Source organism: Ceraceosorus guamensis (assembly GCF_003144195.1).
Source record: "Ceraceosorus guamensis strain MCA 4658 unplaced genomic scaffold IE81scaffold_48, whole genome shotgun sequence".
NCBI lineage: Eukaryota > Fungi > Basidiomycota > Exobasidiomycetes > Ceraceosorales > Ceraceosoraceae > Ceraceosorus > Ceraceosorus guamensis.
Window position 1 is genome coordinate 69629 of NW_020290043.1, and position 15601 is coordinate 85229.

At 56.0% G+C, this 15601-nt stretch overlaps 7 protein-coding genes across 7 annotated transcripts; 5 read left to right on the top strand and 2 right to left on the bottom strand.

The window, feature by feature from the left end:
• Positions 1–162: 162 nt before the first annotated feature.
• On the top strand, positions 163–1248 carry IE81DRAFT_348593 (hypothetical protein; the record flags this gene model as incomplete). The annotated part of the gene is made up of 1 exon (XM_025516279.1): positions 163–1248. The coding sequence occupies one exon, from the start codon at positions 163–165 to the stop codon at positions 1246–1248; it is 1086 nt and encodes a 361-aa protein (XP_025368305.1).
• Positions 1249–1441: 193 nt separating this feature from the next.
• On the top strand, positions 1442–2376 carry IE81DRAFT_186383 (hypothetical protein). The gene is made up of 2 exons (XM_025510744.1): positions 1442–1470; positions 1582–2376. The coding sequence occupies exon 2, from the start codon at positions 1745–1747 to the stop codon at positions 2210–2212; it is 468 nt and encodes a 155-aa protein (XP_025368306.1). The 5' UTR covers positions 1442–1470; positions 1582–1744; the 3' UTR covers positions 2213–2376.
• Positions 2377–2540: 164 nt separating this feature from the next.
• On the top strand, positions 2541–3768 carry IE81DRAFT_292322 (hypothetical protein; the record flags this gene model as incomplete). The annotated part of the gene is made up of 3 exons (XM_025511953.1): positions 2541–2746; positions 2821–3110; positions 3188–3768. 3 exons carry the CDS (start codon positions 2541–2543, stop codon positions 3766–3768), a joined length of 1077 nt encoding a protein of 358 aa, XP_025368307.1.
• A 532-nt stretch (positions 3769–4300) lies between these two features.
• Positions 4301–10724, top strand: IE81DRAFT_367710 (hypothetical protein). Its single transcript, XM_025517103.1, has 5 exons — positions 4301–6369; positions 6455–7353; positions 7427–7878; positions 7943–8115; positions 8193–10724. Exons 1-5 carry the CDS (start codon positions 4562–4564, stop codon positions 10651–10653), a joined length of 5793 nt encoding a protein of 1930 aa, XP_025368308.1. The 5' UTR covers positions 4301–4561; the 3' UTR covers positions 10654–10724.
• A 91-nt stretch (positions 10725–10815) lies between these two features.
• On the bottom strand, positions 10816–11542 carry IE81DRAFT_292319 (transcription initiation Spt4; the record flags this gene model as incomplete). The annotated part of the gene is made up of 3 exons (XM_025511952.1): positions 10816–10901; positions 11029–11137; positions 11429–11542. The coding sequence occupies 3 exons, from the start codon at positions 11540–11542 to the stop codon at positions 10816–10818; spliced, it is 309 nt and encodes a 102-aa protein (XP_025368309.1).
• A 519-nt stretch (positions 11543–12061) lies between these two features.
• IE81DRAFT_324877 (WD40 repeat-like protein) lies at positions 12062–13749 on the top strand. The gene has a single exon (XM_025514354.1). The coding sequence runs from the start codon at positions 12205–12207 to the stop codon at positions 13555–13557; it is 1353 nt and encodes a 450-aa protein (XP_025368310.1). The 5' UTR covers positions 12062–12204; the 3' UTR covers positions 13558–13749.
• Positions 13616–15184, bottom strand: IE81DRAFT_186467 (hypothetical protein). The gene is made up of 3 exons (XM_025510745.1): positions 14759–15184; positions 13947–14676; positions 13616–13834 (listed from the first exon to the last, which is right to left on the bottom strand). Exons 1-3 carry the CDS (start codon positions 14928–14930, stop codon positions 13675–13677), a joined length of 1062 nt encoding a protein of 353 aa, XP_025368311.1. The 5' UTR covers positions 14931–15184; the 3' UTR covers positions 13616–13674.
• Positions 15185–15601: the final 417 nt, after the last annotated feature.

Genomic DNA, 15601 nt, shown 5'->3' on the forward strand with positions numbered 1-15601 from the left:
CCATCAAAGCGCACCTGTGTCGGGCGCCATACGGATAAAGGTAATCAGGAAATGCTTCCCGCTCGCAGAGTAAGCTCAACTCGCCCATGCTAGTGCGGGCGTGCCGCGGTGCGCAAACAGTCACACCGCATCTTCCATCGCCTATGCAAACAGCACTCCTCGATGTCACGCTCAACGCACAAGGACGAGGCATTGAGCGGCGAGTCGCTCAAGGGGTTGCACCAAGCTCGCCTGGCTCGCTCTTTGCTATTCAGCCAGCCGATCCACGCAGCTCATCACCAACGCGCTTTCTTCGAGCCAAGCGATCTCTATACCACGCTGGAAGGCAACCAGATCTCTCACGAGCGACTTGGACTTTGGGGCAACGGATTCGAGACCGATCATGGCGCCTCGAGGTTTCACGTGGCGCCTAATGACCACACAGAGCATCAAAGGCTCTTGAGAACGCTACCGACATTCTTTGAGCTGCACTCCGGATGGTCGTGCAGGCATTGTGCGAGCCTGCTCATGCCAGGAATCAGCGCCCACGTCTCCAGAAGGCGCGCTGCCACCAGCTGCACACTTTGTGGAGCTGGGCAAAGCAGTCGAGCCGGAGACAAGCAAGGGGCGAAACAATTTATCAGTGTGCGAAAAAGGAGGCGGGAGGCCGCGCCGGGCGATTCGCAGGTCGGACTACCGGCCGCAAAGTCCACATCAGACAGGTCCAGGGACTTGACAAGAATGAAGACCCCGATCGAGCAACCGCCTGCGTTGAATCCATCAGAAGCTCCGACTCACGCAGGCATCTCCGTAAGAGAGGAATCGCTTCCTCAGGCCGACATCAGTACTCCCCTGAAGGCTGCTGCACCAGCGCCCAGAACCTTGGAAGAGCGTCAACGAGAGTTAAAGAAGAGGAAGAAGGCCGCGAAAAGTGGATCTGTTGCCTCCTCGGATCCTGCACAGGTCTCAGCCGCTGTCAGCGCGTCATCCATAGTCTCTACCGAACTGGACGCAACCCCACAGTCCACCCTCATCACCGTCTCCACACCTAACAAGCAAGGGTTGGATCCATCCACAGCTCGACAGACATCTCGTGATGGACCTGGACCCAAAAGAAAGCAGAAGACGGGCACCGATGACAGAGGAACTTCCTATAAGGACGCGGTTCGCCAAATGCTTGCCAAGTCCAACAGCTCTTCTGCCCGGCAACCGCAGTCAAGAAGTCACGGATCGAGTCTCGGCGGTTCGAGTGGGTTTCTGAACTTCTAGAGATGATGGTTCCAAGCGCGTTCAAAAGTGGGGCGATGCTTTCGTTGGGATCAGTACAAAGAGCTGCTTGAAGAGACTATGGCCGGCGATCGGCTCGACATCCACGATAAAGTTCACTAGGCAGCGTTCGTGGAATACATGCGCGCATCGTTTGTCGCTTCATGAGACTGCCCACCTGTTTTGCGCTATCTGCATGCTACTGTGCAGACACGAAGGAGGGCAGTGAGTCCATTCGAGGACAGCACGGACGAGGTGCTCGACCGCTTGGGGTAATGTATGACTCCGAACGGAGCTAGTCACTCTGACCACAACTCATCCAAATTGTCCTCCTAGCGACCCTTGGCTTTTTGTACTTTGACGTGACATGGAGGGCAGGATCGACAAGAGCTTAGCACGTGACCAGTCATGATCATGCGGGCTTTTCGACAGGTGCACCGGAAGTGCGGGGGCCGCCCAGGCTAACGGGCCCGCTTGCCGTTGTGCATGACGGAGGCACATGCACCTTTTGGGCTTTGGCGGAGCAATATCCAAACAAACCTTTTGGACCGTCCACCTTTTCGCGGCGACTGGCTTAGATCACCAAGGTCTGCTGCCTTGGAGCACCGATTTTGCACAAGAGGGCATGCATCGCGAATTGTCACTCGTCGCGGTCAAAGTGCACTCTGATTGCAAGTGCGGGACCCCCCGTCGAATTAGGCTCAAACAACCTGCTCTCCTCGTGCTTCTTGATTTTGGTAACTCGCGACTCCCGGAGCCTAATTTGAACTGCATGCTGCATCACACGCCTCTGATCTCTACCTTCGCAATCTGCTTGGACGCATCTTGTTGCGTCGGCTCGCGAAATGAGAGCCCGACTGGGCCTCGCAACACCGAAGGCAGGGACGCAGTGCTGTCTTATGAAGAAAGCTATTTCACGCACGACGCTAGTTGCGGCGCCGTCATTCGGATGTACGTCGAGCGCTAGGCTCAAGCTCTGCGCAGTCTCAACACAACGTATCCGCCGACTCGGCTCCCTTCGCAACGGAATTGCGACAGCCTCCATAGTCCGTCAGCTCAAGAGGCTCGCGAGTGCTTCGCTCAACGGCGGCCCAGATGCTGCGAGCCTAATCGGAATGCTGCCAAATGACCGGATGAGTCGCCTCTCAGGGTCCATGGGCATAAAGAGGCACCAGCTTCCATACTGTTGCTCATCGCCGCCACCACCTAGAGCATCTCTAGACTTCCCACCTCGACATCTTCTGTTTGACTGCTGACATCGTTGCGCGCGCGTTCCTCAAGCTTGTTGCGACAACATGCGTCTAGCCAACTTTTCCGTCGCTGTACCTCTAATCGTAAGCCTGGTATGGGCGCAAGACATTGGGGGCAGCGGACCGAAACCACCCACAGTGGACAATCCAAGCAATCTAGGTCCGTGGAAGCCTCCTGCATCGAGCCAAGGATCACCTCCAGCTTCCTACACGGGCATGGGCCGCACCTTGCGGGTGAACAGCGCTACCGAGTGAGTGACGGCGGCTAAAACCTGCACGCGAAAGAACAAAGCTGAGCGCTTTCCTGGGGACATTCTCATCGCAGCTTCTGCTTGCTCATGCCACCCGATCCCACGACCCAAAACCTCGTAGACGCGGAAGCGAACGCTGTAGCCTACTGCATGCAACCATCCAACGATACGAGACCCATGCCGGACGGTTTCATCACTTCTGCTCATTTTAGGAAAGCGGCGGGATACGTAGCTGTCATGGGATCCTTCAATGCTGCAGTCATGAACCTTGGCACCAATCCTGCGGATTGCGGTGGCGAGTACGACAATCACGGAGCGCAAGGAGTAGGAAATCCTGTTGGCGTTGGCCTGCCGGACGGTGAGTGTTGTGAACCCCTTTACTCAAAATGTCTCGAACTCTCAACTCTGAAATGCAAGGACCCACGCGTGGTCCCGAACCAGGCGCTCACGATTTTCAACAGTTCATGGGCTCGTGCGATATCCCCGGCAAAAGCACGTTTGTCATTCGAGTCTGCTCCGGGCCTCGTAGCTACGATCTCTGCGACAACAAGTACGACTTGATGGGCGCTCTCTACACAAATCCTGGTCCTTATGAGCAGGATGGGTTCGACAATTGCGACGTGACGGATGATAGGGCATTGTACGACCTTGGCAATGGGTCTACTTTTAGACAAGGTGATCAGGTGACACCTTTAGCCGATGCCTATCCTAAACCTCCGCCTAGCAGTAATTGCTCGCCAACCGCCAGCCCTGCACCGTCAGGTGCGACTTACACCTGGAATCAGGCAGCGGCGAAGCAGACACCCACTGCGAATGCAAACGGTGGAAGCGGCAGCTCTGGAAGTTCCACTGGAAGCGACAACGGTAGCGCTGGCAGCGCAACCGGAAGCGGTACTGGAAGCGGTAACGGCAATGGCAGCTCATCAGGCGCAGCCAGTGCTACCTCTCGTTCACACAGAAGAACGCGGATCTATGCTGGAGCAAGTTTGGCGCTGTTTTCGATTCTTGTGCAGTGCCTTTGAGGGGCTCGCCTGTCGTGTCACACGTCGAAAGATTGGCACTTGCTCCCAGTTGTTCGTGCATTGTATCTTTCACACAAGACCACATATTCGTGATCGATCTGCATGTATCTTATTGTTGCAACTCGGGACTGTGCGCAGGAGTAGGAGTCTTGAGTGAGCGTGGCGTCGAATGCGAATGCTGAGTGTCTGTGACAGACCATACGGAGAGCCTCTTGAGCGTACTCATCCCTCTAGCTTGGCAGATACCTGAAGCGTCGCCAACACACAAGGACCAGAGAGTGCCAACTCGAATGTCGGATGTATGAGTAGTCAAGCACGAAGACTGGCTCGTCAAAAGTCAAGAGCGTTCGGAGAGGTGATGGTGTCTTTAGTGTTGATTGAAAACACGTGACCTGTATTAGTCCCGCGGCGAAACCGCGTCTCATGGTGGATGATGCATGCATCATCATCACGCGCGCATGCGTCCATGCAAATCACGCGCTGCTCATTCAAGATTCGGACCGCGTAACATCTGAACAAGACGCGCGCACACCACGACGAACTACAAGTCGGCGCGGCATGCCTCTCTGGTGACCAAGGATCTCAACTGAAAATGGTTCGGGTGCACACAGCCTGAGCACCTGGATCACCCTCACACGCCAGCAAACGTTGTACTTCACATCAGCATCAATCGCGAGTCTCAGAGGTGAAACGGAAATGACCCGTCCTGCCCGCTCCGGCCCGTAAAGTCACCGTCTGCGTCGAAGGCTCTCAACATCACACTCGAAGCGCTACATCGACGTTCGAGCGCAGGATGCAGTCCATGGGAGAAGTGCTTTGCTGGAGCGCAGCAAAGAGCGAGCAAGCCAAACTTGAATACAAGACAGCGCAGCATATTCAACACCAACTTCAGCAGGTGCTGCCTCCTCCTCGAAATTCTTCGAGCGTGCTTTCCAGACTTCAAAGATCACCTCAGGTACGGCGACGTGCGAGCATTGCAGGCGCTTCGGACCAAGGCATCTCGAGCGATCCGCTTAGCAGAAGCAATCAGTCTTCGAGTGGTGGGCGCTTTCACTCGAGAGAGGTTAGCGAAGGCAAGGTCGTCCAGACGGAGCTGGTGTGGAAAGGCAAGCGACTTGTTTGGTCTGCTGGCGGCAGGCTGGTGAGACAATTCACCTACGATGACGAGGTGCTGCAAGCTTGCTGGGCGTGGATGAATACTGCAGATCAACAAGTGGCTCACGAGGGACTCTGGCCCAGCAGCGATGGAAAGGGTCGCGATCAAACAGAGAATCAGACAGCAAGCAGCGGATCGGGCTTGCTGGGTGCAGTGGATGACCTTTTATCTCCGGCGCAGAAACAGTTTCGCAAAGTACCTCCCCAGCGGAAAGCGGCGAACACGCTTCGACAGTGCCAGCGGGCCCTTTGCGTCTTTATGCCCTCGACCCTCCTTCTCTACTTCCCTGACACGGGTGCGCAACAAACCGTGGCCGTACCCTTCGAGCTCCGGGCTGTATTTCCTGCCCGCACCGGCCTTTTCATCACCCGCGAGCAAGAGAAGGAGGATGAGAGGAGGGCAAAACGTGCTCGCGCGGATGCTGCCAGCTCGCGCTCTACAGATGAACAGCCTTTGGCGTCGCTCTTCTATATCAGTCGCTTGTTCCAAGAGTGGGTCCCAGTCGAGAAGCATGGTGATGCTTCCTCCAGCTTCAACGAGCTAAATGAGGAGGTGATCTTTGTTGGCGCCGAGGATACTCCTTCTGGTCAATCGTGGCCCATGCTCGTCACAGTCAGCAGAGAACACCATCGCGTACGCATTTATAGCTACCATGTGGCCCTCAGACCTAGAGTCGAGCTGATGGATGCTTCAGACAACGGAGTGCCGGGCAAATTAGACGGAAGTGCCGGCGCAACGTCGGCAGCGGCAAACACGTCTCAGAGACCTTCTTACACGAGGGCGCCATCATCCAGAGCAGACCTCACCTTTCAGCAATCACACGCCTCGATCGGTCAGGGCAGACCGTCTCAAGCACCGCAATCGCAGGCACGCGCTTCGCAGGCATCCATTGGTCAAGGTCGGCCTTCTACTCGCGCGCGCTTGAGCTCCATCAGAGTTCCAAGTCGAGCTCGAGGCTCCAGCCAACGAGTGACGGAAGATCTGGTTGGGTTGCTGAACGGGCCTGGAAACAGTGTTGGAGGTCCCCCCAATGGTCAGCCTTCTTTGCTGCCTGATGCCGTCGGCACAACATTCTCAGCAGGCGGTCCAGCTGCGAATACGCGGCTGAGAAGGGCTTCTCAGACTCAGCATGCCATGGAGATGAGTGTTGCTGCTCGTACGCCCTTCACAAACCAGCGCACGACGAGCAGGCAGGTCTCCTCCCGTGTCAGCGTCAGCAGAGGCAGATCTAGCATCAATTCAACACGACAAGCGGATGTGAGCGCGCTTCTGGACCTCGGCAATCAATCTGATGCCGCACCCGCCATATCCACGCAGACTCAACGCCAGACGCTATTGCCAACTGCGCCTCGTCCGCCTCGAGAGGAGGCTTACGAGTCGGAGTACCCGACAGAGAGAGCCTGCGTGGCGTTGCTCGATGAGATCCCGCTGGACCACTGGGATTCGTGAGTATCTTGCTCGCATGTAGAGCGAAGCTGGTCTATCCTGTCGCGCTCACTCCCGCCAACGATTGATGTCCTGTGGCTAAAGTGACACAACCAATTCGTACGGAAGCACTGCATTCGTCATTGCTAGTGGAATTTGCATTGTCATTCCTGCTGCCAAGCGAATCATCATTCGGCAAGCCAGGACGAATCAGCGTGGTGGCATAGATCTGCACAACCCAGCCGCACAATGGTCCAACAGCCCAACGGACTGTATCGATGCCTGCGCTGTCGGAGAGAATGATGGCCTGGCCATCCTTCACCGTCACTACATTCAGTGGTACCCTGATGCTCTACGAGAAAGCCAAAGCATCTCAGTGAAGCTTGATGTAGCAGCTGGTCAGCCAATAAGGCTACAACCTCGAGGGAAATTTTGCGTAGAGGTCACAGTCTTGCTGAACGAGAAGTTGCTGGCTCAAAGTGTGACGCTCTTTCGCTCGCCAAGCTGTTCCACCACGACTCGAGTACTTGACGCACTCCGATTGGCTCTTCCAGCTCCTCTTGCTTCGCATCTCATTTCGCGTTGGAACGAGTCCGATATGCCTCGGGGGCTCGTCAGCACATCAAGCGATTGGCATGCGCTGCTGGAGCTGCTCGCTCCCTCTCAGAATGTGAAGGCGGTAGGCAAGACGCCATACAATCTCCTCCTCTCTCGGGCTCACCATCGTTACGGGCGCGACCAGCTCCTGGGCGCCTATGCTCCAGATGCAGCAGCACCAGGGGACCCGATCGCCCCATATGACGCCAGGCACAAGGAGGAGGGTGTGCTAGTGTTGCACATCGTTCATGCGCTGGCGCAAGACGCTAGATTAGAGACCCGTGCGTGTGCTGTCCAGTTGCCTTGGCTGGCTGAGCTTGCGGCTCGATTGGCTGCGCGGTGCGGCTGGACGCAATGGGTCGACTATTGGGCCCGCGTATTTCCCGAGGTGTGGAGGATGAGCAACGGTGAGTGTCAGGAGGAACCTCCTCTGCGACTATAGCTTTCGCCGGCTGATTGTGGAAAATCTGATCTTTAAAGATACCGGAGCACTCGGTGAAGAGCCGGACCCACCGGACGCTTCAGCTCTCCTCGCAGCTCAAATGACGGCTCGAAGGAGCGTGCAGCCTAAGGACTTGCTAGGTGGTCGGAAGGAAGTCTCTTCTCACAAGCTCGAAAGTCTTTTGCCGAATGCCGCCCGCCTCCTGCGAGTGTTTCAGGCATTCGGTGCTCAGACGAATCAAAGCATGAGCGCGGAGCCCCTCGATCAGCGCAGAGCAGCTCAAGTGTTGGGAGCCATGCTGGAAGAGCAAGTGAGGCCGACTGAATTCGCCGGACCGCTCACGCCATTAGCTGCGCCACTGTTCGAAGCTCTTCGAATGTGTCAAGCTGACCCTCCTAGCAATCTGAGCGGTGAAGCACTGAAGCTCATTGAAAGAGCGGATCTGGCCGCCAGCGTGAATACCTCTGATCTCCAGTGGCCGAACACATTTGTACGTGCTTCTTTGCGTAGTCTTTGGCGCCTACTGAAGCGGCTCTTTCATCGTGCCTGCACAGCTCCCAATGTCCTTTGTGCTAGAGCCCTCGGTGCCAAAGCAAACGGTATCTGCGCGTCTCAATCCAGTCGTCGCGATGTTGTTCAGTGCAGATCTTCGCCTCAGAGACGTGCTCCAAATGCTGCAGACTCGTGGGCGGACATTGGTCATGCATCCCTCAGTGGACACTCTTAAGTGAGACTACGTTTTGGGCGAGATGAGTACACTCGAGAGCTTCGCTGACCTTTACACCTGCGAATATGCGGCTTTAGTGATGCTGCAGCGAAGGAAACCATTTTGCGGGTGCTTCACGGGGCGCAAGAGCGAATCAAGGCCACCAGCATTGGACGGGGCATGTTGCACATTGCAACGCATCTGCACAACCCTACGGTGAAATGGCGCGTCCCCAAGCTGAGCTTCGATCTTCACGTGGTGCCGCCACCCAGCGTGGAGTACGAGTATGTTCCGCCGCGCAGCGAGGGGGGCGAGTTGGACTGGCCAGAGTTTCACAATGGCGCCGCATCCGCCCTTGAGATTGCCGTCCGTGGCGCACCGCTCGAGTCGGGGTGGATTTTCGGCCAACATGGTTCGGAAGTAAGCAATCGAGACGCCGGATTCTTGCTTGGGATTGGGCTTCTTGGACAGCTGGGAGGACTGGGCCGTGTGCATGTCCTCAAGCTACTGCTGCCTCGTACAGGAGGCCTTGCTGCGGTGGGACTATTACTAGGCCTGGGCGCCTCACTCACAGGCTCCGGCGATCCAGCCGCCAGACATCTGATAGCCACTCACCTACCCGCTTTCCAGCCGCAAGGAGCTCACAACCTCAATTTGTCGATGCTGGAGCAAGCAGCCGCTCTTCTAGGCATGGCCCTCCTTTTCATGGGTAGCGACCACGCTTGGACTGCGAAACGAATGCTTGATCAGATCGGCAGCAACGAGGTCCGAGCGTCTCAGCCTCACGAGCTGGAGAGAGAAGCGTACTCTCTTTCCGCAGCCTTCGGTCTTGGGTTGGTGTTGCTGGGCAAAGCTCGCCGTACTGGTATGCGTACTGGTCCTGATCGCTTCATTCTGACCAAATTGGAGCAGTTGATGTCAGGCAAGCTGCCAAGCCTCTTTCAAGACGACGCTAATCAAAGCGACCTAGAGTGGCAAGTGGACACGGCGACCACCAGCAGCCCGGCTGCCATCGCTCTGGGCCTGATCTACCTCAAAAGTGACTGTGAGGAAGTCGCGGGTGCCATTCCCTTCCCAAGGAGCATCGCTGAGCTTGAGTCGATTAGACCAGACTTCTTACTGATTCGGACGCTCGCGCGGTGCCTTATACTGTGGACCTCTATACGCCCCAGCACCGATTGGATCGATTCAGCGCTACCTCGATTCCTAGCCAAATTGATCTCATCGAGTCGCCCGGGGGAGACGGCTCAGCTTGCCAGCCTCAACATACGAGCAGGTGCCGCTTTCGCCATAGCATTGAAGTACGCCGGCTCGCACGACCCTCAAGCTTATGCATGCCTGATGAAGGAGCTCAACGCCAACCTCGAAAAGGCCAAAGCAGAGCCGACTACATTCTTTCAGAAGATCCGTCAGGCTGCTCTGCGCTCGTGTGCCGATCTACTAAGCATCTCTGCGGCGATGGTCATGGCAGGGTCTGGAGACTTGCCGCTCCTGAAGCACCTCAGAATAGCTCACGGTCGCACAGACGCAGGATTCGGTTCACAGATGGCTTGCCATATGGCATTGGGGCTGCTGTTCCTCGGCGGCGGTCGTTTCACGCTCGGAACTTCAGATTCAGCAATAGCTGCCATGATCATGGCCTTCTATCCACGCTTTCCAAGCTCAAGCAGCGACAATCGCGTCCATCCCCAGCCCTGCAGACACTTTTGGGTCCTCGCCGTTGAGGCGCGCTTACTAGTTGCGCAGGACATTGAGTCAAAGCAGCTGCTCTACCTGCCTATCCGGATCAAAAGTCAAGGCGAGGAGAAAGTGGTCCAGACGCCGGCACAGCTGCCCGCCTTGCATCAGATAGAAGAAATTCAATCAGCCTCCGATGCGTATTGGCCGACTTCGCTTCTCCTACAATCGAGCCAGTCGGATGCACAAGCGTTGCTTGGACGTCGTTGCATGTTTGTGAAGCAACGACGAGTGTCAACAGAGGTACGCAGCGGACGAGCAGAGCGCAAACGTCTACTCAGCGCTGTGAACGATCCGAAGTTTCGCCTCTATCTAAAAGAGGTTGGCGCCAACAAATACTACGCGGATGCTGTTCTAGGAGCGCAGATTCAGTCGACCATCGTACCCATGCAGCTAGAACCAGTGATACCGAGGAGCGGGCCCAGCTCCGTGTTGAGGTCACAAATCTCGAAAGCTTCGCGTGCAGAGCAAGGAGCGCAAGATGGTGCAGCACAGCGCAAGCAACGTGCCGCGCAGAATGATTTGACTTCGCGCACGCTGGTCGGACCAACAGATCAACAAATCGACTCTTTGCGTGCCTACATCGAGCATTTGGATACGCCCGTCGCACCACCGCCTTCGGAGATCATCGAGGAGCTAGGGGTTCCACCTCTACGTGTCTTGAAAGAGCTCCGAAGTCTGATTCAGCACGCGAGGCGCAGTATCGCGCTGGATGAAGAAAAGACATCGTCCATCCTTTTGAGCACGCTTCGACATATAATCGATGGTCCAGCACAGAATGCGGAGCTGCTCGCGGAGCTGTTGCTGTACGCATCTCGATAGTGCTGAATAGGATGCTTGCTTGTATTGCTTGTGCTTGGGATCGGAATGGAATCGATTCGAGAACTATTGGGAACACTACCTTGTTGATGTTGAAGTCAAGGCATTCGTGATGAAAGGAGTGCCGCGTGACGCGGAAAGACCTGCTGTTGGCTGGTCCGCGAATCAGGCGGTCCCGTCCAGCTGAGCCTGCTTCTCCGCTGGCAGCTTTGCGGAGCAGCTCATCGCGTACATCCCAGGTATCTTGCGATCTGCATGTCCAGATCGGAAAGGGAAACAAGTGGAGTTCCTGATCAGCACGTGCCAGGTGCCTTGCCAGTCGGCAATGTCGCCACTCGAAGCTCCAATTGGGAGCTCAACGGTGAGATCCAAACTCACCGAGACGCATAAAACGCGCGACCCAGCTCTCAGGAGGCTTGATAATAGCCGCGCCGCCCTCGAATTGAGTGGTCGTATAGTCCTCCACGGCGTCTCGGCTCTGTTGCATCTGTTAGGAGTCGATTCGCGGGACGCGGAGGAATGCGGTGTCGACGGGGGCGGGAGCAAGGATCGTCAAGATCAGCATGTGCGTTGGTGATGCAATTGAGAATGGAATGGGTGACGTAGATTGGATGCCGCAACATGGCGCTTCTAGATCGCGCAAATGCCTTCTCCAAAGTCCGTGGGACTCCAGCGGTGCGGTACCGAACACGCTTGTCTGGCGACGTCATTCCATCGGCCAACCTTGCTCGTGCGAGCACTGATGCTCTTCATCTCAAATTGGTACTGATCCACTCACCTGGAGTACATCCTCACAATTGGGACACCCTCTCGCCATGAAATCGCTGCCTTTCTGCAAGAAAAGACATCCTTTGCAGGCACGCAAGGCTTTAGCCTCCTGCTTGAGAGACATCGCGAGAAGAGAAACCGACCAGAGTTCCAAGGATGGAAACCAGAAGGTTGATGACTTGGAGAGAGGGGCGTGATAGCCCCAGCGGCCGATGGTGCGAGTGGCAAGTCCAGCCAATGACTCCAAATTGACTACACCGCCCGGAGGTGTTCAAGTTTGGAGGTGCTGAAGGTGCAAAGACAAGCTGCTCGCGTGGCTGCAACCGCGTGAGTCGTGCCTGACACGTGTCGATTCCGGTCTGAGCTTGAGCATGAAGCCGTGTCTCGATGAGTGGGTGAGTGGAAGTCAGGAAGAAGGGGTGTGGGTAAACCTCTGCTGTGCTTCTTGTGTATGCTCGCCGATGGGATGTGGTCGCGTGCCGTGCATGCAGCCACAAATCACGAAATGATGGATGTGAGCTGCTTTGACGATTCGGGTCACGTGGGAGGGAGGCACAGTCAGCCGTTAAGCATAGGCAAACGTCGAGAAACCCATAGTTCATCAGAATTCGAAACCAGAAGATACAACAATGATGATAGCAGACCACGACCCCCGGCTTCCTCATCACGTATACATGGACTTCGAGGAGCTGATGCCCATAATAACGGAGTTTACATTCGACTCACCTTCTCCGTCATATTTGACGATCCGCCTCCAAAAGAAATATACCCGAGCGCAACGTTACCATGTCAGCTGAGGAGGCGGAAAAGCCCTCGACGGCGGTACCTGCCTTGGTGCATCTGCAGGATCTGGCCTCCCACCAAGACCGAGCGTGGAACTTGGCTTGGAATCCTCGGCTACCGTTGCTGGCCAGCTGCTCCACCGACAAGACCGTCCATCTGCACTCTTTTCGCATGAATGATCATGGCTCGACCAACGGACCATCGCCCTCTTCACCATCATTGGTCTCCACCCGCGCTCATCCGCGTTTCGAACTTCGGGAGAGCATACCCACAGGACATTCCAGAACCGTGCGAGGATTGTCTTGGGCTCCCAGCGGCAAGACCCTAGCTACAGCTTCTTTCGACTCCACCGTCGGCATCTGGGAGCGCGTAAGCGATATCAACGCAGCGTTGGAGGGCAAATCAGTGGAAGAGCCTCCCACACTCGGGCATTACCCCGAAGAGGGACCAGAGTGGGATTGCATAGGCACGCTGGAAGGTCACGAGTCCGAATGCAAAGCTGTGTCATTCTCTCCTAGCGGTACGCACTTGGCTAGTTGTTCCCGCGATCGATCGGTTTGGGTGTGGGAAGTCCAACCAGAGGCGGAGTTCGAGTGCCTGAGCGTTCTCATGGACCACTCACAAGACGTCAAGTGCGTCCTCTTCCACCCTCACGTGGAGCTTCTCGCCAGCGCGTCTTACGACGATCAGATCAGACTGTACATCGATGATCCTTCGGACGATTGGTTCTGCATATCCACATTGTCAGGACACGAGGGAACTGTTTGGGACATGGCCTTTTCTCCAGATGGCAAATATCTTGCTAGCGCGAGCGCAGACTGCACAGTCCGCATCTGGAGGCGATTGAATGAGGAAGAGGCAGCAGAGAGGGGACTCAAGCCGGACGGCAAGATGCCTGGCCGTAAGGGTGAAAAGTGGGTGTGCGTGGATATCCTCAAGGGTCACCACTCCAGAACAATCTACAGCGTGTCTTGGGGTCATGACAGCGAGACTAAGCAGTCAGGGTTGGGAAGGATAGCTACGGCAGGCGGCGATGGTAGAATATGCGTCTTTCAGATGCAAGAGCCAGCCGAAGGCAAGATGGCTCCGAGCAGAGTTCTGATCGCTCAGATCGATCAAGCCCATGAAGACGCGGACGTCAACAGTGTCAGATGGGCTCCAAGATCTCTAAAGGGTAATCTCGACGTGCAAAAGAGCCGGTTTGAGGAACTCAACGAGGATGGCGACAGTGGAGAGGATACCCACCCAGAGTATGCGGGCTTATCAGATTTGCTGGCCAGCGCTGGTGACGATGGTACAGTCAAAATTTGGACCGTACCTGACAGCAAGTGGGCCAGGAATTTGACTGCACCGTAATGGGATGTCATCGCTCAATCACTTGAAGGCCCAATTGCGTGAGGCTGCTGGTCGGACCAATCTTTCGAGTCGTCCAGATACAGGAAGGCTTGGTGACATGAGAAGGAAGAGCGATGCTCAACAATACCTGTCACTTTTCATTTTCATCCTTCGATTCAGCAGCTCCTCGCCCAGCCGCCCTTCATCGCGCGCTCCAGCCAGAGACCTCTTGTCAGCTCTCGCATCGCCCGAGGTGTATGTCTTGTCCCTGCCAGGGCCCCATCCTTGACGAGAGTGGCTGCGGGGCTCAAGCGATAGGAAGTCAGCATGCGCCCGTATTAACAGAGCGCATACAACGCATCTGCCCTCGGGCACAGCACGGTGCTTGACGGCCTCGATACTTCACTCACACAAGCTTGGCTTCATCCAAGTCACCTTCAGCAGCTTTCACCCTCTTCGCAGCCTTCTCTCTCAGATTGAATGGCAGGGAGCTAGCTTCTCTCAACCTAGCTTCATGTCTAAACTTCCACTGCACTCTGATCTGCCACTCCGATCCGGGCGACTCGTCGTGGTGCGACTCCTCTGCTTCTGCTTCTTCCCTGACGTCTCCTCGAACAGCAATTCGGCCGCCTGCCACCTCGTCTAGTCCCAGCAAAGCTTCCTGCGCTGACCTTAGACGCCACGCACCGCTGCCTCGGTCGGACTTGATCAAAGTCCACATCTCCAAGGGACCTCTCGCTTCAGCTTCAGCGCTCGCGTTGCCAGAGGCTGTCACGCCCAAGAACCTCGACTCGCAAGATTTGAGCGTGTATACGGGAGCAGAAGAGGGCGTGTCCAGGACTCTGCTGGCTACCCATACCTGGCTGACTGAGCGGGGTGTGACTTCCAGCCCTGAAGACATATCCGTGACCACCTCGGCGCCCTCTAGCTCCTCGTTAGCTCCGACAAGCCCAGGTGCATCGTGCGCTAAGGAGGCGAAGGAAAGATTCTCGGGACGGAGAGGCGTTACTTCGATACGTCGATTGGGCGCATTGTAGGAGAGGACGTGTGGGATAGCATTCGAGCTGGAGGTGGACGGGAACGCCTGGTAAAAGAATGCCGGACCATTCAGATCCGTCAAGCGCTGTACAGGCACCCATGCTGAAAAGTTGTGACACTCCGTCATCAGCCCTCATATGCAACCACGTATCATCCAAGCTTGCTTCATAATGAATGTACTCACTCTGCTCATCTCCTCCCACCTCCTCCACATCCGAGACATCGTCTCCCAACTCTCCTTCGGCCCTCCTCTTGCCTTTCTTCGATTCCGAACTACCAGTTGTGTTCTGTTCCGTCTTTGTGTGCTTGTGTTTCTTTACGGGCTTGTCTCCCTTGAACTTGAGTCGGAGAGACATTGCCGACAGTGCAGCAGCTACGAATCGATGCTGATGAGGGAGCGCTCAAGTGAGTTGGGGGCGAGTGACCCGGGGTTCGGAGGAAATCTCAACGACCCGTCCAGCGGCCGGGAATGGTGGCGGACTGGCGAGCAGGCGGCGATGAGATGGACCTTGGAGGGCGATCAAAGTCCGAAACGGTGAAGGAGAGGCGAAGAGAGCTGCGTTGGGCAATGAACACGCGAAAGTCAAGAGTCAAAGTCGTGAGTTGGGAGTCGTGAGTCAAGCTTGAAGGTCAAACACGATGCCGTCAGGACTTTGGCGAGTTGTGGTCACGTGATGCTATCACTGCGTGAAGGTTCGCGCTTGCATCATCCCAACGGCTACTATACTGGCCAAGAGTCACGAGTGTCGCGCTTCTGGATCTCGTCATCACCTTTAACGTCTCAACGCTCTCACGAGATCGCAAGAAGATTCCGGGACAAGCTGACGATGAGCAAAGAGTAATGAAAATTTGACGGAAGCGCGGCACGCCGGATGGAGGACGATGACCAACACAGGCATCCGGTAAACACCATCGTCGGTCGCCACGTTTTCGCAAGAGTTCAGCGGAGCGCAAACAGCCATGATGAGCGCCCTCGATCACGGTTAAAAGTGTCTAACGTGAAGGAATCTTTGGAGATCGCCAGGTC